Source organism: Chelonoidis abingdonii, chromosome 1 (assembly GCF_003597395.2).
Source record: "Chelonoidis abingdonii isolate Lonesome George chromosome 1, CheloAbing_2.0, whole genome shotgun sequence".
NCBI classification, from domain to species: Eukaryota; Metazoa; Chordata; order Testudines; family Testudinidae; genus Chelonoidis; species Chelonoidis abingdonii.
The window spans coordinates 261627365-261654723 of NC_133769.1; the positions used below are offsets into that span (position 1 = coordinate 261627365).

General features: G+C 42.5%; 1 protein-coding gene across 9 annotated transcripts in view; it reads right to left on the reverse strand.

The window, feature by feature from the left end:
• Positions 1–27359, reverse strand: part of ARHGEF7 (Rho guanine nucleotide exchange factor 7) — a 232028-nt gene that overhangs the window by 36961 nt on the left and 167708 nt on the right. For all 9 annotated transcript variants that reach the window (XM_032764967.2, XM_032764968.2, XM_032764971.2 and 6 more), the window contains 6 exons: positions 18051–18189; positions 16901–16960; positions 15440–15586; positions 13736–13822; positions 6343–6421; positions 4426–4565 (listed from right to left, as the gene is read on the reverse strand). In XM_032764967.2, coding sequence (XP_032620858.1) covers positions 4426–4565; positions 6343–6421; positions 13736–13822; positions 15440–15586; positions 16901–16960; positions 18051–18189 — 652 coding nt within the window. The remainder of the gene's footprint in view (positions 1–4425; positions 4566–6342; positions 6422–13735; positions 13823–15439; positions 15587–16900; positions 16961–18050; positions 18190–27359) is intronic.

Genomic DNA, 27359 nt, shown 5'->3' on the forward strand with positions numbered 1-27359 from the left:
GCCAGGTATGCAGGAAAAACCCCGGGAAATTTTGAATTTCATTTTCTGTTTGGTCAATGTGGCGAACGCAGCAGTACAGGTGACCATGCAGTCCCAGAATCGCAAACAAGCTCTAGCACTGACCGAATGGGAGACACTGGATCTGATTGCAGTATGGGGAGAAGAATCTGTGCAAGGTCGAACTCCAATCAAAAAGAAGAAATGCTAACATATATGCCAAAATTGCACATGGTATGGTGGAGAGAGGCTACAACAGGCATACACGGCAGTGCCATGTGAAAGTTAAGGAGCTCAAGCAAGCCTACCAAAAGACAAAGGAGGCAAATGGACGCTCTGGGTCAGAGCCCCATACATGCCGCTTCTATGACCAACTGCATGGCATTCTAGGGGGGGACCCTACCACCACCCCACCAATGTCCGTGGAAACCCGCAAGGGGGGAGTCTCACGCAACAGGGAGGAGGATTTTGTGGAGGAGGAGGAGGATGCGCAGTAGGGAAGTGGAGAATCCGTTCTCCCCACAGCCAGGACCTTCTCATCACCTGGGACCAATATCCTCCCAAGGCGGAAACCTCGACCCTGAAGCCAGAGAAGGCACCTCTGGTGAGTGCACATTTGTAACTACACTACAGGGTTTAAAAGCAATTGTGTTTAATATCGGATTTTCCCTGATGACTTGGGATGCATTTGCGGCCAGTACAGCTACTGGAAAAGTCTGTTAACGTGTCTGAGGATGGAGCAGAAATCTTCCAGGGACATCTCCATGAAGCTCTCCTGGGGGTATTCTGAAAGGCTTTTCAGAAGGTTTCTGGGGAGGGCTGCCTTATTTCGTCCTCCACAGTAGGACACATTACCACACCAAGACAGCAGCAAGTAGTCTGGAATCACTGCAGCATAAAGCATGGCAGTGAATGATCCTGGGTTTTGGTTGCATTCAAGCAATAGTTGGTCTATCATCTTTCTGTGTTAGCCTGAGGAGAGTGATATCATTCATGGTCACCTGGTTGAAATAGGGGAATTTTTGTAACGGAACAGTAAAAGGACCCTGTTCATGCTGGGCTGTTTGTGCTTGGCTAAAAGAGATTTCTGAGAATAGCCATGTGGGGAGAGGAGGGGGAAGGCGGAGAGGGGTGAAGGGCTCATCCCAGAGAATAGCCACATGGTGGGGTGGGGGGAGCGGTGTGCTACACATCCACCTGAAAACCGCAGCCCCTCTTTTTAAATTGCAAACTCAACCGGCATTGCTTGCTATGGCAAAGGAGGGCGCTGCTGTTTGAAACCATTCCCACATGTTATGAAGGCAGAAGAGGACAACTCTGCGTACCCTTTGGCTTACCATGGCTGTTTGGAAACCGAATTCTGTTGCCCAGCCGTGTGTGATGTGTCACCAGAATGGAAGGCGCCCAATATAAAAGGCAAAATGCGACCTTGTACCTAAAGCACATGTGCTGTCTGCTGTGAATTGCTTGATTCACTGTGAAAGAGTCTCCCTTTTGTTCTCAGAAATGTATCTTCTTAAATTCTGCTCTCCCTTTTTATCCCCCCGCAGATGCAAATGTATTTCCACATCCCCTATCATCTCTGTCCCTGAGGTTATCACATTAGAAGGCGAAAAAAAAGCACTCGTGATGACATGTTTTCCGAGCTCATGCAGTCCTCCTGCACTGATAGAGCACAGCTGAATGCATGGAGGCATTCAGTGGCAGAGGACAGGAAAGCATTAAGTGAGCACAATGAGAAGAGGCAAGTGGTGAAGCGGAGGCTAATGGGGGAGCAAAACGGACATGCTCAGGAGTCTGGTGGAGCTGCAGGAAAGGCAACAAGAGCACAGACAGCCCTGCATCCACTGTATAACTGCCTCCCCTCCTCCCCAAGTTCCATATCCTCCTCATCCAGATGCCCAAAAATGCAGGAGGGCAGGCTCCAGGCACCCAGCCACTCCACTCCAGAGGATGCTCCAAGCAACAGAAGGCTGTCATTCAAACAGTTTTGATTTGTAGTGTGGCTACAATAAGCAATGTGGCCTTGTCCTTCCATCCTCCCCCACCCCATCTGGGCTACCTTGTCAGTTATCTCACTTTTTTTTTTAATTAATAAAAAAGAATGTACAGTTTCAAAACTGCAGTGACTTTATTTCCTTTGCCAGCTGTGATCGAAAGGGGGAGGGTGGTTGGTTTACAGGGAATTAAAATCAACAAAGGGGGCGGGTTTGCATCAAGGAGAAACACAAACAATTGTCACACCGTAGCCTGGTCAGTCATGAAACTGGTTTTCAAAGCCTCTCTGATGCGCAGCAGGCCTAGCTGTGCTCTTCTAATGGTCCTGGTGTCCGGCTGCTCAAAATCAGCCACTAGGCGATTTGCCTCAGCATCCTACCCCACCATAAACGTCTCCCCCTTACTCTCACAGATATTATGGAGCACACAGCAAGCAGCAATAACAATGTGAATACTGGTTGCGCTGAGGTCTAATCTAGTCAGCAAACAGCACCAGCGAGCTTTTAAATGTCCAAAGGCACATTCTACCACCATTCTGCACTTGCTCAGACTATAGTTAAACTGCTCCTTACTATTATCCAGGCTGTCTGTGTATGCCTTCATGAACCATGGGAGCAAGGGGTAGGCTGGGTCTCCAAGGATAACTATTGGCATTTCAACATCCCCAACAGTAATTTTCTGATCTGGGAATAAGTCCCTTCTTGCAGCTGTTCAAAAAGCCCGGAGTTGCTAAAGATGAGACCGTCATGCACCTTTCCCAGCCATCCCACGTTGATGTCGGTGAAACGTCCCTTGTGATCCACCAGTGCCTGCAGTGCCATTGAGAAGTACTGCTTGCGGTTTACGTACTGGTTGGCAAGGTGGTCCGGTGCCAAAATAGGGATATGTGTTCCGCCTATCAGCCCACCACAGTTAGGGAATCCCATCCCATCCACTATGACCTGCACGTTTCCCAGAGTCACTACCTTTGATAACAGAATGTCAATGATTGCATTGGCTGCTTGGAGCACAGCAGCCCCCACAGTAGATCCGACCACTCCAAATTGATTCCCAGCTGACCAGTAGCAGTTAGGTGTTCCAAGCCTCCATAGGGCTATCGCCACTCGCTTCTCAACTGTCAGAGCAGCTCTCATCTTGGTATTCCTGCGCTTCAGGGCCAGGGAAACAACTCACAAAGTTCCAGGAAAGTGGCCTTATTCATGCAAAAGTTTCACAGCCACTGGGAATCAACCCATACTTGCAACACTATGTGGTCCCACCAGTCTGTGTTTGTTTGCCGGCCCCAGAATCAGCGTTCCACTGTATTAACCTACCCCACTGCCGCCATATGTCCCAATTGCCACATCCCGCGCTTTCAGGAACGTCTGTGCCCGTGTCCTACTCACAACTGTCCTCGTGCTAGCCACGTTCTGCACATACCGCAGTATAATGTGCGAGGTGTTTGTTATGCTCACAACAGCAGCGGTGAGCTGAGTGGGCTCCATGCTTCCCATGCTATGGCTTCTGCACGGGTAATCCAGGAAAAAAGGTGCGAGAGGATTGGTTGCCATTGCTTTCAGGGAGGGAGAAAGGGAGGGAGAGAGGGGAAACTGACAACATGTACCCAAACCACATGCGACAATGTTTTTGCCCCATCAGGCACTGGGAGCTTAACCCAGAATTCCATTGGGCAGCAAAGACTGTGGGGATTGCGGGATAGCTCCCCACAGTGCACCGCTCCAGAAATCGATACTAGCCATGGTATTGAGGACACACTCTGCCGGCTTAATGAGCTTAGAGGGGAAATGCACAATCGACTGTATAAAATCGCTTTCTAAAGATCAACTTCTATAAAATCAACTTAATTTCATAGTGTAGACATACCCTAACTTTTTTTTTTTCCAATTTAGAGTTTCTTTGCCCTGCAGGAACATTAGCCAAAATCAACACTTTCATCAAAAACAACATTTTGAAAAAGAAGCATTTTTAATCAGAAAAAAATGTTGTGATGAAAAAAGTTTCCACACCAGTCTTAACCTGCTTTGCCATTGTGATGCAGTATAACCCGTTATTCTAAGGAGAATTAAAGGAAAATATCAAATGCAATATTCAGACATAACAAGAAAAAGCTAGAGATGGAGTCTCAGTCTTAATCACGAATTTCCTGGGGGTTTTCTTTTTCATCTCCTGAAGCCAAACTGTTAAATTACATTAATATATTTTGTATCTGTGCATAAGTGACCAAACCTTTCTTCTAATTTTGAAAATATATAAAGCAAATTGGGTAAACAACAAATTGGGTCAAATAAAACATCTGGTTCCTGTAACTGGTGGAAAAAAAAAATTAGAATGATTTACACAGTAGTATGAGATTTATAATCCGATAATCTTTCTCCTAACAACTCAAGCAAACGCTTTTGTTTCAGCCCCCATGACTAAAGTATTTCTTACGGTATGAGATGGCACAGAATGAGGTTTAATAGTGGGATTCCCAACAGTTGTAACTTTGGTTTGCTTCTGCAGATGATCCACCCATTCATGCAAATCTTGTTGGTTGTTACATGATACTAATATCCGCTCAATCATATTTCCTAGAAGAAAACACAAGATTTAGAAAGTCTAAAAAACAACTTAATTTTATTCTTTAGAAACACTAAAATAGTAATAGTTTTTTGTCACACACTGAATCCTTGTAGTACCTAAGAGCTGAACAAAGACTTAAAAGTGTAATTTCTGTCCGAAGGAATTATATTTTAACCCCTTTTCTCACTGTGATAGATTTTTCTTCAGATGTCTGTCTTTACAGACACAGGCCATTTTGCAATCTTTATTGAGGAAAGTTTATGCAAAGAAATTGATCTAGTAATTAAAATCATCTTGGTCTCTATTGAGAAACACAGATGAGGCCCCTCCACCAAAAACGATCAATCAAAAAACCGCATCTAATAAAAAATATTACTTCACTTACCTTGACTCTTCAATATCCTGGGACCGACATGGCTACAACAACTCTGCATATAGCATCTAACCTTATAGTTTCTCCCTAGACTCTATACAGTTACAGAACCACAAGATTAAGGCACACAGTTAGTGAGGAGACATGGATTGCTGAATCTTCAGCATGCAGATGACACAGCTTAGAGTCTCCATTTCATTTGACCTGGCCAGAACAGTTGATTGCACTACTTGATGTTTAAGGGAGAGTGCTGGCACTGATCCAGTCTGGCTGCCTGACATTTAATCTAGATAATAACACTGAGGTGAGAGTTGGTCACCTGGGGGGAAGCAACTGGAAGGCATTAAGAGGATGTCAGTGCTGTTAGCTGAGAAGAGAGCGAGCGAGAGAGTGAGTGGGTGGTCCTTTGTTGTTCTGGTTTGCTATGAGGTAGGTGAGGTTAGATTTTCAGCTGCCTCTGAAAGCAGCAATTGGTAGCAACAATAACTAGCTTTGGCTTTTTCTCCCTCGTCATATAGCCAGGAGGTTGTAACCATTCTTTTGGCTGTAGACCGTGTGACCCTGATGACACTTTCATCCCCCTGAGATTAAACTATTTCAATAGAATCTACTTGGGGCTACATCTTAAATTTACCCAGAAACTGAAGCAGGTGGAGAATTCAGCAGAGCAGCCCACTTGCTATACAGTATATTTTTCCGTGAGCACGTAAAACTTGTCTTCAGTAACCTGCATTGGATCCTTTCGGTTTCTGGGGTAATTGTAAGCTGTTGGAGTTGACCTATAAAACAGTAAATGGCCAGGGATATACCTAAGCAACTGCCTCTCTCCCCACGACAAACCACCAGCGGAGAAACCTGAGCTGAGGCTCCTTGGTGATGGGAGTTTGCTTCTGGTAGAAAGTTCTCTGTCAGAGACCCTCTAGAATTTTCTTCCTTTCTTGGTCCCAAGAAGTAGCTTGAATTTGCTGACTGTTAGAGACAGGCTGCAAGGCTTGTCTTTTCTTCCTTGCTTTTAAAGGGAATAGGGAGAGAAAAGATTTGAGAGGGTCTAGGCAATTGTGTCGATGGGGACAGGGGCCTGGGGAAGAGCTTATGTTTAATATAAAATGTGCTGCTTGGGGTACACAGGAGAGAACTGTGGAGTTAAAATTATACAAAATAAACTGAGTGTCAAAGGCACACACAGCTGGGATGGGCAGTCTTATTTTTTAATTTTAAACCAAGGAAGGCTGTGGAATCCCCATCACTGGAGGTTTTAAAGAACACGTAAGAGGAATTGGGATGATCGAGTTGTATTTAATCCTGCTCTAGCGCTGTGCATGGACTAGATGACCTCCTGAGGTCCCTTCCAACCCTTCTATGTTTCTATGATAAACAAAAAGAAAATCAATAGAAATGCTCATGAACATTACCTGCTATTTCAAATGCATTTTTGTGATTTTCACTGTCTTCTAGCTTTGTGATGGTCATTCCTGTCATTGGCAGTTTTCCCTAGAAAAGTCATAACATTTTTTTTTCTTTTTCTTTTTAAAAACCCAAAGATGTTTAATAGCTAAACATATACACATTTAAAATACGCATAATTCAAAAAGGCAAACAGATGATAAACCAGTAAATTGAAATGCACACATTAGATCAGCAATAATATTTAAAATTCCATGGAAAAATAACCAAATTACATAGCTTTTTGTGCCAAGGACAACTTCTGGGCTTAATATCATGAGTCAATCTGAAATCTGCCCAAGCTATGGGTAGTGCATGTAAATACATTACAATGCAAATTCACCAACAGAAGACCGTGACCATCTGTGAATTTGAGACCTACTAGGAACACATATTTCCACCCACATTCCATACTTAGTGAAGTTGATAATTCAGTACTATAGATGGAACTTCTATCTGAGACAGTACTGAACCAAGACACCAGCATGATGCCAGCAGACCCTATGATACAGTGGAGGTGTCTTTCTGATGAAATGTAAAACTGAGGGCCTACCCCTTCTTGTTATCAGAGGCTATAACATTACTTTATGCAAGAGTACCAAGGTTTTAAACAGAACTGGGCACATAATTCACAGTGAACAACAAAGGTCAACAAATTACACTTCTTTTTTCTGATCCAAAATGGTCTGCAAGCAGAGTGCAGTTCTCATGTTTACTTAATATTAAATTAAGATGATTCACTAATTTCTGCACATAATTTTTGGTCTGTAGCTCATTCAAGTATTCAGTATTCAACATTTGAGCTATTTTGACAGGATATATAGGCAACATGGTATGTTTCTGTGTGCTAACTGGATGACAAACTCTTAGAATCAGATTTCCAGTGTAAATAAGTATATACACAAATGGAAATTCCACAAATATCCATCTATTTTTGCTTTTTCAAACACTGGTCCCTATGGTTATTCACTGTAGGCAACTCACTAGAGTTGAGGAGGAGGGTGTGAGGACCCGTGCTGCACGACAGAATACAGACAGGACTGTTGAATCAAAGGATATACCTGCTGAGGTAATCTGGATCATTACATAGTGCCCGGTAAAGGTGCGTAGTAAGCACCATGTTGCCATTCTACAGATTTTTGGAGAGGTGCACCTTGGAGAAAAGCTACAGAGGTAGCATGTGCTGTATTCAAATAAGCCCTCACCCCCTGAGGAGGATGGGTTTCCATTTGTTCAAAACACAGCCAAATACAGCCCAAAATCCATTTCAACAGCCTTTGTGATAAAATTTCATCCGTTCAGTGAAGGAGATGAACAATCTTGGGAATTTTCTAAGGAGCTTTGTTCAATGCAGATACAAGTTAACAGCTCCATGAACTACCAAAGAATTAAGGGTTCTGTCTTCTCTAATGCCCTGAGGTTTTGTGTAGAACACCAGTAGATGTGTGATCTGATTCAGGTGGAATTCGGAGGAACCTTTGTGATTAACTTGAGAAGTAACCTTAGGGACACTTTATCCCTATGAACACAATATAGGGAGTGTCTGCCATAAGCATCACAAGCTCCCCTATTCTCCAAGCAGAAGTAATTCCCATTAGGAAGGCTACTTTCCGTGGAAAGATAGGGAAAGGAGTGGGGGCTAAGGGCTTGAATGGCAGAGTCATAAATGCTGACAGAAGTAAACAGAGGTCTCAGTTAGGACTCAGTGCTGATACTGGAGGGAAGGTTTGGACTAGACCTTTTAGAAACCTCATAGTTGTAGGGCGGGTGAATATCTGTTAGAGGATGGAAAGCATTGATCACTGCCAGATGCATGTGCAACAAACTACTGGATAGTCCCAGTGACTTGAGGGAGATAAGATATTTCAAGATGGCACAGATTCCAGAGTCTAGTGGAGCTACCTGGTGACGCACCAGATGGAGAATCTCTTCCACTTAACAGGATAGTATTTTCCTGTGGAAGCCTTTCTGCTGTTTTGAGAATGAACTCACCAGCCTCTGAGCACAATATTTCCATGCTTGATGCCGATCCAAACACTAAGCTGCGAGGTAAATGGATGTCAGGCTGGGATGGATGGTTCTCCCTTCATCCTGAGTCAAGAGGTTCAGCAACTGTGCAAGCAGATTCATGGACACATGGACATCTGGAGGATGCTGGTAAACCAAAACTGTTTCAGCCACGTAGGTGTTGCCAGAATCACTGTTAATTCGTCCTGTTTAAACTTGTTCAGGACTCAAAGTAAGAGGGAGGCGAGAGGGAAAGAATACATTTGTGACTCTCACCACTGAACCAGAAATGAATCCCCTCTGGAAATGTGCCCTTGAGCAGCACAGGAGCAATAGGCTGGATACTTCTTGTTTACCTGGAATGCAAAGAAGTCCCATAATGGTGACTCCTCCCTCACCCCACAAGCTGGAAGATGTTCAGTACCACTGAACTGTGAAGCTTCCAATAGTGCTGCCTTTGAAAATGTCTGCTGAGACTGTCAGCTAAGGTGGTCATTATTCTGGGAAACTGCACTGCTGAGAGGGTGACCTGGTGTTAGGGGCACCAATTCCAGAGCCTGATGGCCTCTGTGCAAACATGGGCAGACCTCACGATCCCCTGCACTTGTTCATGTATAAAACTGTGGTTAAGTTGTGCAACATGACCAGAACTCAATAGAAATGTGGGAAAGGCAAAAACCTTCTGCAAGCCTCCTGCACTACTCAAAGTTCAGGTAGACTGATTTGTAGCTCAGATTCCTGTTGGGTCCAAGAACTTTGCGCTACTTGGTTGTCCAGAAGTGCTCCCCAATCTAGTAGGAAGACTGCATCTGATTAGTTTCTTTAAGGATAGAAGGGACTTTCTCGTTTTCCCACCAGGTGAAAGACAGAATGATCTGAGAGTTCACAACTCACTTATACTGTGCATAGCCATTCCTGAAAGCAACGAAGAAGGAGCCTAGAGAAGGGTGTTATGTACATGCAGCCGCCCATGTGGTCGAGAAGGACCGGACAGAACAAGCTGTCGTTTGGGGATTCAGTCAGAGCTGGGCAAGGAGATCTGTCATCATGAGGAACTTGTCCTGAGGTAAGCAAGCTCTGACTGAAGTCAAGCCCAGAGGCACTCTAAGTGAAGTGGACTTTTTCTAGCTTTACTTGAAGCCCTAAGGACTGCAAGAAGCTGAAGAGGGAGTCTACTGGACTTCCTGAGATGATTACTCTGCAAGAAGTCAGTCATCAAGATAAGGAAACACGAGGCTGTCCTGGCAATGCAAGTGTGCTGCTACCACAGAGAGTACTTTCATTAATGCCCTTGGGGCCATCAAGAGACTGAAGGGAAGGACTCTGTACTGGTAATGATCTAGGCCCACCATAAAGCACAGAAACTTCTTCTGGACGGGGGCATGTCTATATGAAAATAGGCTTCTTTCAAAATTGAGAACTGCAAATGGGTTGCCCTTGTTGAGGGAGGGGATTGTAAAGACTAGGATGATCATCCTTAATCTCAAACGGCTATGAAGATGTTCAGAAGTTTGAAATTCTAGGATGGGTCTGTCTGCCCTTTTTCTTGGGAACGAGGAAGTATCTCAAATAGAAACCTTGAAGAGGGATGGGGTCTATGGCTCCCAGCTGAAGATGGGAGCCTATCTCCTATCTGAGAAAACTCTCATGAGATGGGTCCTTGAAGAGGGATGGGGAAGGGGATTTGAGTGTAGGGACAGAAGTAAATTCTGTCATGTACCCATGGAGATGATCTCCAGGACCATCTTGTCTGCTATGTTGCCACACTGGGAAGAAGCAGAACAGGCGGCCACCAAAGTGGGTGGGAGTATCCAGCTGAGTGGTGACAGGCTAGTGGCTCTCGATGATCCCATCAAAATGACTTCTTGGCAAGGGGTTGCTGATGAGGAGGAATTAATGACAGGGGTTGCTCATAAGCAATGTCAGCCAGTCCTGGGTGGCTCATAAGCCCATTGATGGAAAAAGGGATAGGGAGTGGGATGCTGTCTGTAAGGAGGTGGTTTAGAGTACTTCCTCCAAGGAATTGGAGCGTAAAATCCCTAGGGACTGGAGGTTAACCCAGGAATAAGTGAAATGATTCATACTTTTTTCCCCTGAACAGAAGAGGAGATCCTCCACTGTTGCTCGGACATCCTTAGGGAATCTCAGGGAACTAAACCCAGAAGCCCACCAGATGACTACCGAAGTTGTCATGGAGTGGGAAGTGGTATCAACTACATTTAGTGATGCCTGGAGGAACAACCAGGCTATGAGATTCCTCCCATCTAGGATAGCCTGAAACTTTGATCTGAGCTCATGAGAAAGTATGCTAGTGAACTCAGGTTATGATAATTAATAAAATCATATTATACTATCAAAAACAGTAAGCTGGTGGAAGAGAAATTCTCTCTCCTGAGACGGTCCAGTTATTTTTGCACTCTTCTCGGAAGGGGAAGACCAAAGCTAGTGTAGATGACTGTGCTCTGTAACAGCCTGTACACCGGTGAATTTGGGATGTGGTGGAAAAAAAACAGATATTGTGTCCCCCATTTAGGTGAAACAAAGTATCTTTTCAATGTCCTTTTTGGAGCTGGGGCATAGGCTGCTGGAGAGTGCCAAACAGCCTCAGACAATTCCAGTATGGCCTTGTTGACAGGAAGCATCACCTCGACAGGACTTGTAGCTGGAGAATGTCTAGAAACTTGTGAGTAAGGTCCTGAACTTCCTCCAGAGGAACCTGTGCATTAAGCCTCTTCAAGAGGTATAATCATTAGGTGGAGAAGCGGGGGCTAGCATCATTGTTTCATCGGAAGATGAATAGAAGAGAACCATAGCTGGTTTGGGCAGTACTCACTGGTTGGGCTGTTCTTCCTCATAGTGCTCATGAGAGAATTGGGGCTTTTCCACTGAGGTGATCTAATCGTATTCCTGCTCCAATCCCATGTAGCCAGAAGGCCTACTGTAAGAATCCAGAGCACCCTAATAGGACAAGAATGTAGGGTTGTATGGGCACAGAGCTAATCCTCATGTGGGAGTACCTCTGGTCCCGAGCCCGACAGTATGACTTGTGGGAGGCGACAGGGCACCCATGAGACTCTGGAACCCCTGTCGGGCTAGTGTATTGGACTGAGACCACTGGAATGGCCAGTGCATCATCCTCTGTTGCAAACTCACTAGAGGAATAAGAGTCCTCAGCGTCCACAGGTGGAGCCTTTTTCACTACATGCCTTGATATGCCACGGCTGGCATATGGAATTGGTAAGTGGTGCATTACTGGTGGTGGCAGCTTGATGCCATGGCTGGTCGAAGGGACTGGCGAGTGGCATACCAACTGTGTAGGAAGCTGTTTGGAGATTACCAGATCTGAGAGAAGCAGCAACTCCACCATTAGGTCCTTTCCAGCCTTGTATGCAGCCATCTCTCAAATTCCAAATTAGGACGTATCTGACGGAGCTCTCCATGAAGCCACAGAGAGACCCTGGGACTTCTGACTCCCAATGGAGAACAGGAGGGGCTTCTATGCACAGATAGGTCCAATGGTATACACTTGGGATGGCAGTAGGTGTTGGCAGTGGCAAATCCCTCTTCTTCTTGCAGTGCAGAACTACTTGTGCAGAGATTGACCACTCTCTCCTCTCCTTTGCTGATGCTGGGCCACACCATTCCCTTACATAGGTGGGACGGTGTTTGGGTGTCCTGGCTCTCAGTACTGCTGGTACTGGCCGATGCTCCCAGGGAGCTCCAGACACACCCATACTGGGGCACAAAGTTTCTGTGCCTGAGTTAGAAGGGGTAGAAGGAAGGCAGATCTCTTAGAGAATTTAGGAGGGGATTTCTCTCACTTCTTATGAGGCTGTTTTTCCTTTCTGTTCTCCCATCTCTGCTTGCTAGACAGCTTAAAATCTGGACTCAGATAACCCAGGACTGGGAAGCGCCGGGTCTGGAGGAGTGCTAACAGGGAGATCACACCTATGGACAGGGAAGTCAGAAGTCCCAGGGTCTGGCTGTGGCTTCATGGAGAGCTCCATGAGATGCCTCCTAACTTGGAATTCGTGAGATTGTTCCAGACAAGGTTGGAAAGAACAACAAAGCTCACACTTGGCGGAATATGAGACTCCCAAGACAGTACATGCAGGAGGCCTGGGAATCACTAACCAGGAAGACTAGAGGGCAGCCCAAACAGGAATTGAAGCCAGGAAACTAACCTCAAACTAACTAACTACATTATTTGACTAATTAACTACAGAAAATAACTGTTTTCAAAGAAACCTGAGTTGAAGGCAGGAACACTAGCAAAGCCGAGGACACTGGTGAAGTTCCATCTTGTACCATGAGCAGTAGAAAGGAGCTGGAGAGACGGTCAGTCCGCGCTGCTCCTTATGCCCTTAGTTCGGAGCACAAGGAGGTGCAGCGTGTAGGCACGGGCCAATGCCCACTGCTAGAAAAGAATCTTCCTGTCTTGTGTGCCTGCAGTGTACACACCCACAGTGAATAGCCATTGGGCTCACGACGCAAAGAATAACCAAACTTTTCAAAGGTGGTCACCAACTGCATGTTCCTTATTTTCAGTGTGCCTAACATGAGACACCAGGGGCCAGATTTATAGAAATGCTGAGCACTCGCTGCTGCAACTGAAGTCAATGGAAGCAGAGCTTCGAACATGTGTGTTGTATAATGCGAAGTAAATTCAGTCCTAGGTGTCTACCTCACTTCACTGGGATATTGTGAAGACAAATTCATTAATGACTGTTCAGCACTTGGTTATTATGGTGACAGCATCACAGAAATACCCATACAGAAGTTGTTAATTTTTTATGCAGTGCAGAATTTGGACACTGAATGTTAAATAAGGCCTGGGGCCACACTGTGAATGTGGACTATAAAAATCACTGAATGAAAAAGGGGACATCTGGGGGAAAAATAGTATGTAATTACAGAATTAAAGACTGCACCATAATGCATACACGTAAGGAGACTGAATGAAGGTTGCATGGGCAACCTTAATTTTGGCATATCCTGACTTCTGAGTGCTTGACTTCTCAACCTGGATGCTTAACAGTTTATGTATTATTATTATTAAGCTCTTATATCATGCTTTCCTTTATAAATCTAACAGCACTTAACAAAAGAAAGTATCAGTAGTGGGGAAACAATAGGACAGAGATGAAGTTACTCGCCTACATTCATATAGCAGATCAGTGGCAGAAATAGAACTTAGGTCTCCTGACTCTCAGTCCAGGACCCCAATAGCTGGACAATTCTGCCTCTCAGAGTACATATACATACTGAATACACATAGAAAGAGAAGTGAAAAGAAGTTTAGAATGTTTGTTTTAAGTTTGCTGTAAATAACCATGGTTAAAACATCTGTTTTACCTGATAGATAAACCCACTCATCCTAGGGCTGGCAGACAACATAAGCAAAATATTAGGGAAGAGAAGAAGATATCTTTCATTCTTTTCCTTATGAAAAAACAAAGAAAATAATTAAAAAAAATAAATATAAGGCCGTAGACCCTAACTTTTTTTTTATTTAAAAACATTCACTCGGGTAGTACCGATACTACTGTACTTTTAGCACAATTAAACCTATATGTGCTCAGCAATAAGAGGAATCGAACGGCACTCAATTTTCTGTTCAAAAAGGTTTGTGACAAGATCTTGTATCCAGGTTTTTATAATGCAAGTTACTTGAAGAAATAGACCTCAACATTAGCAACTGACTATGCTGCGACTCAAGGGATTCTTGTTGCATATGAGACATTCCACTCATGCTAGCTCTCTCTATTTAGGAGTTGTCTTTCTTTTTAAGCAAAATATTTACCTTTTTCCCTCTCTGCCCCTCCTAAAAGTTCTCTTAATCCAAAGTATTCTAAATGGAGTTCTTCAATATTTGTGTATTCTATGGGCCAGTTCCTCAGTTGGGATAAACTGCATAGCTACTTAGCTTATTGGCCATGAATTTATAAGTGACCTGAGCTGAGGATCCATCCCAATGTTTTCATATGCATTTGATAAGAGAGAAAACATATGAGAGTATTTGAGGGAGTCTGGGGTTTTCTCGGGTAAGACATGTGTTTATGAGTGTTATAAAAGAACCTAACCTGCTACAGTGGCAAGTTGCCCTATGGCAGAAATCTGGATTTGTACCATTACTTTTTTTGGTGCAAGCTTTGATTTTAAATGGTTTTAAAATCTTCTAAAATTCAGGATAGTGCATCTGATATTTTAAATTTTTCTATGCAAAAACTCTGCAACCCCACTCCTGAGTTTTTCCCTGCCTTCCCTGCCTTCCCACTTCAATTTAGTTTGCTATAGGTCCAGCCTCAATCGTGACACAGAGACCACCTCTAGAGAGTAACTCATAATTCGGGTCCAGTCAGTTCTTTGGCCTCTCTGCCAACAAGCCTGTCAATTAGTGTCAACTGTGGTGATGGTTTTTGTGACGTGGTTGCTTGTGTATCAGGAAATTGAGACAACGATCTCCAACTATTTTATACAGGATACTGCACATGGGTCAGAAAGTGAAGATTTTTGATCACTACAAAGCAGAGCTGGCATTAAACCAATGACCTTAAGGTGAAAGACATTACAATTCCCCAGAGTCACCCAGTCCCCTGATTTTTGTCTTTTTAATATTTAATGTTTGAGGAAGGTGTCCAAAAACCCCATCAACCAAGGAGGTGTATGTCTAGGACAACAGCAACATAAAATAAGTATTTCCAAATTGTCTTTAAATATAGTAATAGCTACCATGGCAAATTATTTTGTGATGTAACCAATACACAGAGAAAATTCTCTTTAATTTGCACTTAACCCCTTAAGACTTTATAATGTTTCCAACAACTTTATCTGGCTATACGATTTAGTCAGCTTTTAGCTGAGCTTGTACATCTTAAAGTAGTTTCCCCATTTATAAGGACACTTAGGTTAAACAAAATACGACATAAAATTTGTTCAGTCTATATTTTTTTTCTTGGAGAGGTCTTGTTTCTACCACATACAATTAACAATGAATAATGGATTGTAACTGCAAGAGAGGAACAGAAAAATATTTAATGAAAACTTAAATTGCGTTACCTCACTTCCAGCACACTGAATCATGACCTGGGACATGTAAATTACATTGCCCAATGTTTTAATGTCCTCTCCCTCCCAGCAGCGGATGGCTTCTGTCAGTATTTGGAGTTCAAGTTCTTTTCTTTTCCGTACTTCTTGACATTGTGCCTGTTAGAGATAGGGAAGGTGCTAACAAGGTGGTGTCTGTGTGAACATTGTTAATTACAAAACTACTACTTTTCTTTTAATTTCATGATCTCAACATCCCTTTAAAAAGTCACCACCTTGTTCTTCTTCAAGGCTCTCCTATAGAGCCACTTCTAATGTTATGCCTATTATTCACTCCCAAACAATAACTGGCTAGCCCAGCAGAAAGCAGGAATACAGATCTAATTCATACCCCCTCCCTTATCCTTTCTGCTGTTTGTTCTCCCACTTGTCTCAGCTGGTCTGAAACTCTTGGGAGGCAGGGATTGTTTCCTCCTACTTGTTTTTACAGAACCCCCCAAAAAAGTGTCCCCAGGTCTCACAGTGGCGACAAAATATATATAACCAAGTCACACTAATGGCGCAGCCCCATCCAACAGGAAACACACAATGTTGACTATTTTAGTAGCTACAAGAAGTGTTAGTGGGTTGCACACATATGTCACTAACAAGCACACCTCTTATTTCTTTGCTTGCATACCCATGTTAGAACTGACAGGTCTTAATCCCCACCATCAGGAGCTTCTCAGCTCATCCATTCTGGGCTTCAGTGATGTAATGCTTATTTTTACTCTAGTGCCCTTGAACTAGGAACGTACACTATAGGCTGGACTCCTTAGCTCACTATTGCCACATTCCCTAAGTGGCACTAAGAGGCCACAAACTGGCTGGAGGAGGCCAGAGACAAGTTCTTGGTGCAGGGGAGGCCTCTTCTGGTGTAAAGCTAAAAAAGGGATGATCTGGGAGCAAGGAGTGGACTGGAAAGGGAGAGGGTAAAGCAGAGCTCTGCTACACCTAATTTTCAACTGATATTAAGTTAGGGCTGTTAATGTACTGCCTGAATTTCCAGTGGGATTGAGCAAACAAGAGCTGGAACAGGCTGCCAGAAGACACCTCCCACACACTTCCCTATGCCTGAGCCAGGGCTGGCTCCAGGCACCAACTCAGCAAGCAGGTGCTTGGGGTGGCCAAGGGGAAGGGGCAGTACGTCCAGCTCTTCGGTGTCAATTCAGCGGCGAGTCCCTCGGTCCCTCTCAGAGGGAAGGACCTGCCGCTGAAGAATGAACCGGCGGTAGAGCTGAAGTGCCACCGATCGCGACCCCCCCACCCCCACCGCTTGGGGCAGCCAAAACCCTGGAGCTGGCCCTGGTCTGAGCATAGCATCAAGCCCTACATTTCTAAAGATTTCACATGTCAAAATATTAACTTTTACAGGGCATGAAATTAGCAAGCATTCGTTCAAATAAATACACATCTACTCTTCAGAATTCTTACAGAAAGGTTTTTGAAGGCTGTCATGGATTTCTGAATGTCTGGTCGATCGGGATGATAATCCTAAAGACAAAAACAATAGTATTGTAATTCCCAGTGATGGTAATGAAATGTTTCCTAGGAGGCATAGTAACTACAGTATAGACAACTCTGTAACAACCCTTTTTGTTCTCCTCTTTATGCCCTCTTCATTGCCTCCTTCCATTGATATAACACTTGTAGCAAGAATGCAGAAACTCTCATGATGTTACTACCGCTATTCTTTCATGAACCCACGAGGCAGTGTCTGTAAAAAATACACCTGACTTAGATTTCAACAGATTACTTTCAAACTTAAGTGTCTGCCATTAGTACTCCTTTAAAAAGGCTAATATACATCTTACACTCTTATACAGCTCTTTCCTATTGTCACGGTTAACTATGCTCTTCTTTTCACGTTATGTTAACATGGAACACTATCAGAGCTGGCAAATCATAGGCATGACACATCAACTCCACCTCCTCAATTTTTTTTTTAAATAAAACATTTAAATGCAAATTTAGGCTCTTCAAATGCCACCACATTAGAACACTTCCAGGTCTCATTGTCAGGCATAGTCCAACAGAAGTAAGTGAGACCAGATCAAGTAGGGAGCGTTTGAACGACTAGACCACTACTATGAGGGGAAAAATCCTTTTTTGTAAGATAAAAACCTAGAATAGTCTTAATTACAGTTTTTAGGAGACAGGTTCAGAACACAATCCACCTGGAGATCTTGTGGATCAGATCAATCAGTGAGAAATTCAGATTCCTAAGTGGGTTTTGCTTTACGCTTACTGAATTTTTCAGTTAAACTGATTACACCGAGTTGTAAGCCTACTGCCTCTCTTATTTTAAAAGCAGAGCTCAAGTCGTGCCGGAATGCCATTTCGGCACTTTCCATGGTGTTCTGGTACCTCCAATACTATCACTTTATGAGTGATAGTGCTTTCTGCCCCCGCCCCCCACACACTTTTTTTTTTTTTAAATGAATGGAGCACTGTTCAGAAGGCAGAAAGGAGAGAAGGAGAGACAAGGAACACAATTTGGGGCCCAACATGCTTGACATGTACCTTTAAAATTACTGTTGTCAAATCATCATTAAGATGGAACATAAATGCTGATAAGATATACCTCCATGTGCCTTTCAAGCTCTTTGAGTAACGTGGGGTATTTATCCAGGCGCATGAAAGGTTTGCTGAGGCCAGTGGTCAATACAAGGATCCCAGGGCTGTTGGCACCTTTCATTTCCATAAATTCTCCTAGTTCCTCACTGCACATGCAAAATATTTAAACAAATGAAGAATTAATTATCAACAGATGAAAAATAAATTAGACTCTTGATTGTTCTGATCCTTCTGCTCAAGGGAATTTTGCCTGAGCCAGCAAGAGATGAAAATAAACAAGAAGTAATTCAAATACAAAATATGTATTTTTATTTATTTTTTATCATTCTGAGATGAAACTCTGATGAACTTGTAATACAAAGATATCCATAGGGTGGTGTATTAAAAGACTACACTTGCCAGAGCATTTGAGAGAGCTCGGATGAATTCTGATAAGCTTATTAGCATGCGTGCAGATTCTTTTATTATTTTTATGTTTTCTGTATAATGTTTTGTATCTAAATTCCCTGAAAGTTGACATGTGGATTTGGGAATTACTGGGGTTCCCGCATGAATTTCTTTTAAATAACTAATTAGTCCCTGTCAGGTCCTGTAACTGGGCAGTCTGAACTAGTGATCAGAGCTGGGGCGGAGTCAGGGTCACAGTCAGAAGTCACGCCAAGGTCAAAGCCAGAGTCTGAAGCCATATCAAGGGTGAATCCAGAGTCAGAGTCAGGAGACTCATGAAGTGTCAGTGCCAGGGTCACACCAAGGGGTAGGTTACAATTGGGGTCAGAAGTCATGTAAAGGGTCAGGCCAGAGTAAGTCACTGGAATTAGGGCAGGGACACAGGAACCAGGAGCAAGAAGTGGAAACCATGTGAGGAGACAGGAACTAGAATCAAGGTGTGATAACACAAGCAAGGAGAGGAAAGCAGGTAAGAAAGGAGAAAGTTGGTCTCAAAGATCTAGTCAGCACCTGGCCTAGTGACAAGAGGTGGGACAGGAAGCTTTATGCCTCATCCAATCAGCAGTCTGTTGCTAGTCACCTGACCCAGCTGAATCAGTAGGTACAGCCTCTGCCTTTGGGGTGCTGGATCAGTTCCCCTATGTGACGTTGCAGTGTGGTAGTGCAGGGGGCAGCTGTGGTGGAGCCTTCCAAAAAGTGGGAGGGGCTAAGGGTCCCCTCCCCCTGTGGCCCGTTCTGCCCCAGGTCCCGCCCCCGGTCAAGTCACAAGCTGGAGCTGACCGGGAGCCGCGGACCCTCCACCTGCCTGGGATGCAGTGGGGGATGAAAGCAGTCCCTAGCTCATGCCCCAGCCCAGGGGTCCTCCGCCAAGGGCAGGTGGAGGGTTTGCGGCTCCCTACAGCTACCCGTGGGCTCTCCATGACCCGTCTCTCACTGGCGGACGGGACCTTGGAGCCACAGCCCAGCCATGGTAAGAGCCACATGGCCAGCCAGCTGTGGGGAGCTGTGGTACTGCCCTGAGTAGGGAGCCGAGAGGCAGGAACATGGGCTGGAGGCTGCTCTCGCCCCTCCACTCCACCCTGGGCAGGTGGAGGGTCTGCGGTGCAGTGCCCCATGCTGCCTGGGCTCCCCAGCCAGGCTCCAGCTGCCAGCTTAGCCAGGGCAGGGGGGACTGGTGTGGGGAGGCCTGTAGAGAAAAGTGGATGGGCCATGGCCCCTCCCCCAGGCATGGGGGTAACATTCTCACTTGACAACCTCATGGGCTTGGGTTCAAGACCTGCAGCATCATAAACTCCCCATGTCTCCCAAAATCAGTTAAATGCACAAAAGTCCTTGCCAAACCCCCCCCCCCCCCAAAACCCCCAAAAACCCCAACCCAACAGATTAAGACTAATGAGAGGTTTCAAGGCCAAACTGTGCTGGAGTTATAACAAGGCAAAATTGATAAATAATTGAAATAAAACCACTTTCTGAACATTTTCAAGAAGTAGAGCTACCTGATTTTAATATGTGAATCTCCAGAATGCCTCATCAGACTTGCCTTAAACTTCCCAGAACAAAGTCTAATCTGACATAAAATGACATTGATTTTAGTAACTGATTATTATTTGTGTCTGACAGTACTCAAGATGTGCTATTATGTTTTCCAAACAAAAATAAGGCTCAATTCCTGTCCCAAATACACACAATTTAAAGTCAAACAAGTTAGCAACGGTGAGATTGTCAAAAATTTTGATCTTACGTAAAATTTACATTAGCAGCTATGGAAAGTCAATAGCCTCTCCATACCAGCAGTTTTGTTACTTACTAGTTCTAGACTCAGTTTCCCTTCCAAATGGAGTTTATACTATGTCTTCATACTTTCCTGGACAATGTCACGCATACCTATGAATGACACTATACCAGTGTTTCTCAAACTGGGATCGCCGCTTATGTAGGGAAAGCCCCTGGCGGGCTGGGCAGGTTTGTTTACCTGCCCTGTCCGCAGGTCCGGCCGATCACGGCTCCCACTGGCCGCACGGTTCGCTGCTGCAAGCCAATGGGGGCTTCTGGAAGTGGCGGCCAGTAAGTCCCTCAGCCCACCCTGCTGCCAGCAGCTCCCATTGGCCTGGAGCAGCGAACGTGGCCAGTGGGAGCAGCGAATCACGGCCAGCGGGAGACATGATTGGCTGGACTTGCGGACGAGGCAGGTAAACAAACTGGCCCGGTCCAGCAGGGGCTTTCCCTACACAAGCAGAGACTCCAGTTTGAGAAACACTGCACTATATATAAGTGACCTTTATCTAAATATGAACAAAGTGATAGCTATTTCTTCTATTGAATATCAGACAAATGCTTAAACCTGTTATTTACCTCTTTACTCAGATCCTGTTCTCCTCATTTATGAATGCTATCTACCTTCTTTGTCCTGCTCCTCCCTTATAAATTACTTCCTTCACATTGTCTGCTCCTCCACCCCCCTTTATGTAACACTATCCAATTCAATGTTTGGGCAGCCTCCCTTTGCTCCTCAAAAAACCCTCATCTGTTCCATGATGCATTCCAACTGCAAAGATCACAGCCCACTCTTTCAGCTGTATCGTATTGGTCGGTACAGCACCAATATGTACCTTTAGACTATACTATACAAGAATCCTTGCCCCTCATCATTCAGCACATTATAGGCATTGCACACAGTTGTTTACATTCGATGGCATAATATAAATAATATTTGCTGACCCATCCTCAAGTACAACGTCCCTTACTTACCAGGTCCTCTTACTATAGAGCAATTATGATCATTGAATCCCTTTCCCACCAACAAAACACAGACTTCTGCTCCTTCTGCTAGCCAAATATTTTGGGAGAAAATACTATTGTTCCAATTGTGTCTGACTTTGGCACCATGGAGGTTTCAATGGGCCACAGATTTGGCAGGGTATTGGGGAAGAGCCAGTATGAAATACTGCCCCATACAAACCCATAACATCTGAAATAAACACAAATATTGTCCTTAACTTTTTCCATAGTATGCTTTGTGATTCCTTCCTGTATTTGTTGACTTCAACAGTATTTTCTGAGTTAGTCTCTGTTCTTCAAAACAAAAGATATCTTGCAGAGTGTTGCATCAGTTTATTTGCTCAAAGCATGAGAACACACGTTTTAAAACCTAAATGAATTTTAAACAGATTCAAAACCTGGAAAAATACGTTTATTAACGGAAGCATCAAAAGACCATTTAATAGAGTGGTGTTAATAGATGTAATTATAATTGAATTACACTGTTTTGCTCCTAACATTTCTAAAACAACGTTTTCTTTCACACAGTACTTCTCTAAACTTAGTCTTGTAAGATTTGTCATGCTAACGTGTACAAACAGCAGGATTTTAAAAAACGAGTACAACATTATTCTTTTACTGTAACTGACATTGAATTATTCAGACAAAAACGTTCTATCATGCAGACCCTATTAGGAGTCTGTTCAAGCCCATCAAAGAGTCTCCTACATGTGCAGTTTCATGAATATCCTTGAATTCTTCATGTCTGATAAAGACAATGCAAATAAAATGGAACTTCATTCAGATAACAGAACAATCTACTTTCAGTGAAATATGCCTTGTTTATCCAACATATTTTTCAATGCTCGAACACAATACTGTGGAACTGGGGAACAAACTGCAGGTCATACATTAGTTTTATTTACTTTTTCACCGGATCATGAGAACTAAAATCAATGCCGTTAGCTCAAGATCACAGCTGTTTTGACAAAGACAATGGCTCTTTCATATCATGCAATTTTAACTGGCACTTACAAGTTTAACACAGTGTATTGCCTCTGTAGTTACTGAAATGACACAGTTAAGAAACAGAACACACACAAAAAGAAGCATCATTTAACTGAGCACAAAGTAACAATTATGCTTTTGGAAAAATGTATATTTTTAGAAAAGCTAAATGATCAAACCTATGATTTATTCAGAATAACTGATCATGAATACCTGCTTTTTGAAGAACAACAAATAGCATTATTTCAATATGCTACCTGTGTCATTTTACAGAATTAGTATATGAATAAAAGCATACTGGAGGCCTTTGTTCTATAAAGTGATCATTACAACTTCTCTGCTAAGGTCTGCGGTTCAAACTAAGGCTATCTTAGCAATGTTTTTAGAAATCAGCACTACAACTTCTGTCTTTAAAATTTATCAATATTCACACCTTAGTAAGTATGGCTCCATAACAGACTCAGCAGTTACTAAACAGGCAGTTTTACAAAACAGATGAGAAAAAAGCTAAAACAAGAAAGATTCACTCAAAGTTCAGATGCCTACACTAATTTGGAGGGCAGGAAAAGCTACACAATATATCAGACACAAAAACCAAGAGCTAAACATGTACTTTTAAGACTTTTTTTTAAACTTACACTTCTGAAGCAGATCGTTGTTTACAGTAGATAGAACATGAACTCTCACTGCTGAGGGGTCTGAAGACAGCACATAAACATCGCATTCTGACAATGTTACAGCAAGACCTTGGCTCACTTAACGAACCTAAGTCTTACAGCTTCTACTTCTCTAGTGCTGAATTTCTCAAAAGAGCTCCTTACTCTGGGAGCTTAGAGTATGACATCAGCTTGCACGCTCTGGGATACACAAAGCGGAGGAGGTACAAAGAGTTTTCTGACTCAAACTTATCCGTATTCCACGCTCCAATTATTTGGAGTAACTAATGTACAAGCTCCATAGCTTTATCCAAACTACTATTAAGGTGAGGATGTGAAGTATAAATACAGCAAATGCTTGACAGGCATGATCCAATAAAGCTGAAGTCACAAGATCTAAAAAAAATTGATATTGTTCTGCATATCTTTTAAAAACTTTACATTAAAGATAATTTCATCTACCATTGAAAATTGACTCATTTTAAGTTTTGCGCTGGCAAAGAAACAAGGTAAACATATTTATAATAATATTGATTCTGGCTTCTTTTGGGGCCTTTAAATAATTTTCGGTATTGAAAATGTTATTCTGTCTTTTTTCCATTTATTTTGAGATTATGAGCTATTCACTAATAAAGGAAACTGTAGTTTGGTTTTTTAATCTGAGCAAAAATTCTTTTATTTTTTTCAGTCCATCATTCACAAGTTTAAATACATATATCACACTTGACACCCACATACTTAATGTTATGTTAAGCTTATGCCTCTCATATTTCTTCAGAACAATTACACAATAATGACTGAGTGTAACACTTAAAGCGATTTTTCTTTTTAACGATAACATCACTCCTTCCCCCCCTCCAATAAGTTATGTTTCCTTCGGTTTGTGGAGAGGTCTTTTAAAGGTCCAACTCCAGCTCCCTGCTTCTTTTAATTCTCCTTGGGCTTTTTTGCTAGAGTTTCCCTCACAACAGATTTGGTGGCTTGGACTCCTCCCCAGGCCCACACACATCCCCTCATGCCCCTGATAAGACAGATGCCATGTCTTGACTATTTTTCCTGTCCATTACTTTCCCTGACAATTATGTCTCCATTCTTTACCTCCACTTTTCCTGCCTTCCCTCTCCTTTTTTCTTATTATTTTGCTCCATTCCCCTGCTTCTTCCCCCTGTATCTTCCCTCACAAGAAGACAAGCAAGTTATCAATGTGCTGTAATGTATGTAAGTAGTCTCATTAAAGGCCAATGCTACTTAGTAGGCATTGAATATGCATCTTTAAATATCCCTCACTTTACTGCTACTTCTATATACATTCAAATACCTCCCTCTGGAGCTGGAAATTTTCTGTTTATCTAACAACAATGTCTCCAAACACATAAATGTCTACTATCTGGGGATGGGATTTTCAAAGGAGCCTAAGGGAGTTAGACACTCAACTCCCACTGAAATGAAGCCACGCAGACAAGATCATTAAGGGATAAGATGGAGAGGAACAAGGGAACTTAGAGGATGCTAGCAGGCACTAAAAGTGAGAGACAAGAGTAGCAGACTAGGAGAGGGGAAATGAGGGAGAATAAGAAGTACTGGTTTCCAACATAGTCTTCATGTCAGAGAGTTTAAACTTATTTATGTCTAAGTTGACTGCATCCTTTAAAAATCTAATCAGTATCAAAAGATTGAAGTTTCTGGTGAGACACCTGCATCTAGACCCCTGTAGTTTTAAAATAATAATTTTCTATTTTTAATATTTTTTTTCTCTCCCTTGTTGACATTATACATGAGAGTAGCTAAGGGGTTTATACACATGTGTAAAATTCCTGCAAAGCACTGTCAAACATACAATGTAAACAGGAAAATTACAGGGAAAATATTTTTCCCTCTAAGCTTGTACTTAGTCAGCTTACACATTATTTGTATAGGTTAAAAAAAAACCTGAAGCTGATAAATTCCCCCCTGAACAAAGACTCAGGAAATTTTTAAGAAAAAGTCTGGTTAGGCTTATTCCTGGGAAAGAAGCTGATGGCTCTGAAATAATCTTTTTTTTGTGGCATATAAAAACACTGGTCCAATTTCACAAAGAACGGTATTCACTGGAGGAATAATACCTTGGTTAGCGACCCTAATGCTTGGATAAAGTTACACTCCCACAACGGAAATAGAACAACAGGACTAGTTTAGACTGTCCAAACTTAACAGAGGAGGTGAAAAGTGAGAGTTCTTGACTGAAAGCAAGCAACAACTCAAGAACAGATGGCCCAGCAGTCATACTTAAGCATGCATTACATGAGATATTGTCCCCATTTTTGCATGTTCATTCATGAAAACTTAGGATTCTGGTTTTTATTTTCATTTATTTCAATGGTTTATTTTTGACTACTTTAGCACTTTGAATTGAGGGAAAAGAAGAACAATGTACGTTTGTGGCTTTGTAAATTTGAACAAGACTGTTTCATTCACAATGAAAGTAATAATATAAAAAAAAAAAAGGCAGACAAACTTCCCCAGAGCTTTTTTAAACAGTCATTTATTGTTTGCATGCTATATTTCAATACTGTAACTGTACAAAAAAGCCTCTTTTCATGCTGATGCTATCTATATGTGACTAAGAAGAAAACTATGAAGAACATGAACAGGAAGTGATACAGACTGGAATTTACAGTGACTAGTGCAAACAGCAGGTTAACTCCACTCAACGTACCTTTAAAATAAATCTTCTCATTTTCTCGTTCTCTATCTTTTTTTTCCACTGATGATTGAAAAATTACACTGCACCCAGACTACACTACATTTCTAGAGAGCAAGAAGTCTGTTGGTGTGAATAAAAGAGGGTACACCAGTATGAAGCAGAAAACGGATGATCAAACGGATGAAGAGTATGCTAGATGTTGGAAATGCCTCCAACAGGACTCATGTCAGATTTTTATACTGTGCATTAAAGAAATCTGAATTAACGTATTTTTTTCATTTGTTGGACTGAAGCCAGAAATGAATGTGACCCTGAAAGGGGCAGAGCACCTTCTCCTTCCACTGTCCTCAGTGGGAACTGAGGGTGCTCAGCACCTTAGAGGATCAAGCCTTATAAATCTTCCCCATCTCTTCAAAACATTGATGCAGCCTCAAAACTCTTGCAGACTTCCTCCCTTCTGAGCTTCTATGGAACCTGTCCTCCAAGATCTGAGGGATGACTGAGAACAAGCCAACAGACGTTCTCAACATCTGACATAAATGATGAAAAAATAAGCACATATATAGGTTTCAGTCCTGCTCCCACTGAAGTAAACAGCAACACCCCTTTTAGCTTCAATAGGATCAAGTATGAAGCCCCCACTTTTTAAAAATTGGTATGACTTCAGACTAAGTTAAACACAAGGAGATGGGTTTCAGCGACGAAAGTATAAGAATGACCCAAAAAAAACTGCAGCAAGGGAAGCTGTTCTCGACATTGGGGCTAGAAGAGTTAACTCAATAAGGCTAGTCTGAATTGCATGCTGAACATTCAAGGAAATTAAAGCCAATGTATGTCCTGATAGGAAAGTGGTGTTTTAACATACATATGTTGGCAGTGTTCACCTCAACTATCTTCATCCCTTAACACTTTAGTTGAATTTTATCAGGATACCAGCTCACTGCAATTTACAGCTTGATATTTCTTTTGAAATATGAAGCAGTAGAAGCCAGCTACCTAATGCTTCCTTCAAAAGGACTGGATGGACACTTATCGTATGAGCTTGATATTATTTCATTCAACTGGTACAAATGCTACAATGAAGGCTGTAAAATAGTTTCTATTATAACCCATATTTTTGCAAGTTTGTGACTATGAAAAATTCACCTTTATGGATGAACTTCTTCCTGATCAATTTTTATCGTTATATTTTTTTTAGAGCTAAAACAAAATCCTTCACAAAAAAACAAAAAAGTGAAAAAACCCACCATTTTTAACTATTAAAATAATCCTTTTAAAAAGTCTTAGCTACAGTAAGAATATCCTAAATGTTTTTTTTATAACTTGGCATGGACTTAGTCCTCTTTGAGGACCAGTGGCTTTGATAAATTTGCAGAAAACTTGTTTTAGTTTTTTTTTATGTAGCAAAAGTTATGACTTTAAAATTGTATACTGAGCATATGAAGTGGACCATTTTGTAGGCAAGTGCTATGCACAAGTGTTTAGTTACTCAAGCGCACAGAGGCTGAGTGCAAAGAGGGTACAATCTCTGATGGAAAAGCTGTTCCAAGCCATTTTCCATTTTTCTCTCTCAAATACTATTAAATCAGTTGCACAATATACAATTCAAATCCCAAAAGTCAGTGAATGAATTCAGAGTACACATGTAATATTCTCTACCTTTCTCTTGTTAAATGTATAGCTCAATAATATTCATGCATCTGACGAAGTGGATATTCACCCACGAAAGCTCATGCTCCAAAACATCTGTTAGTCTATAAGGTGC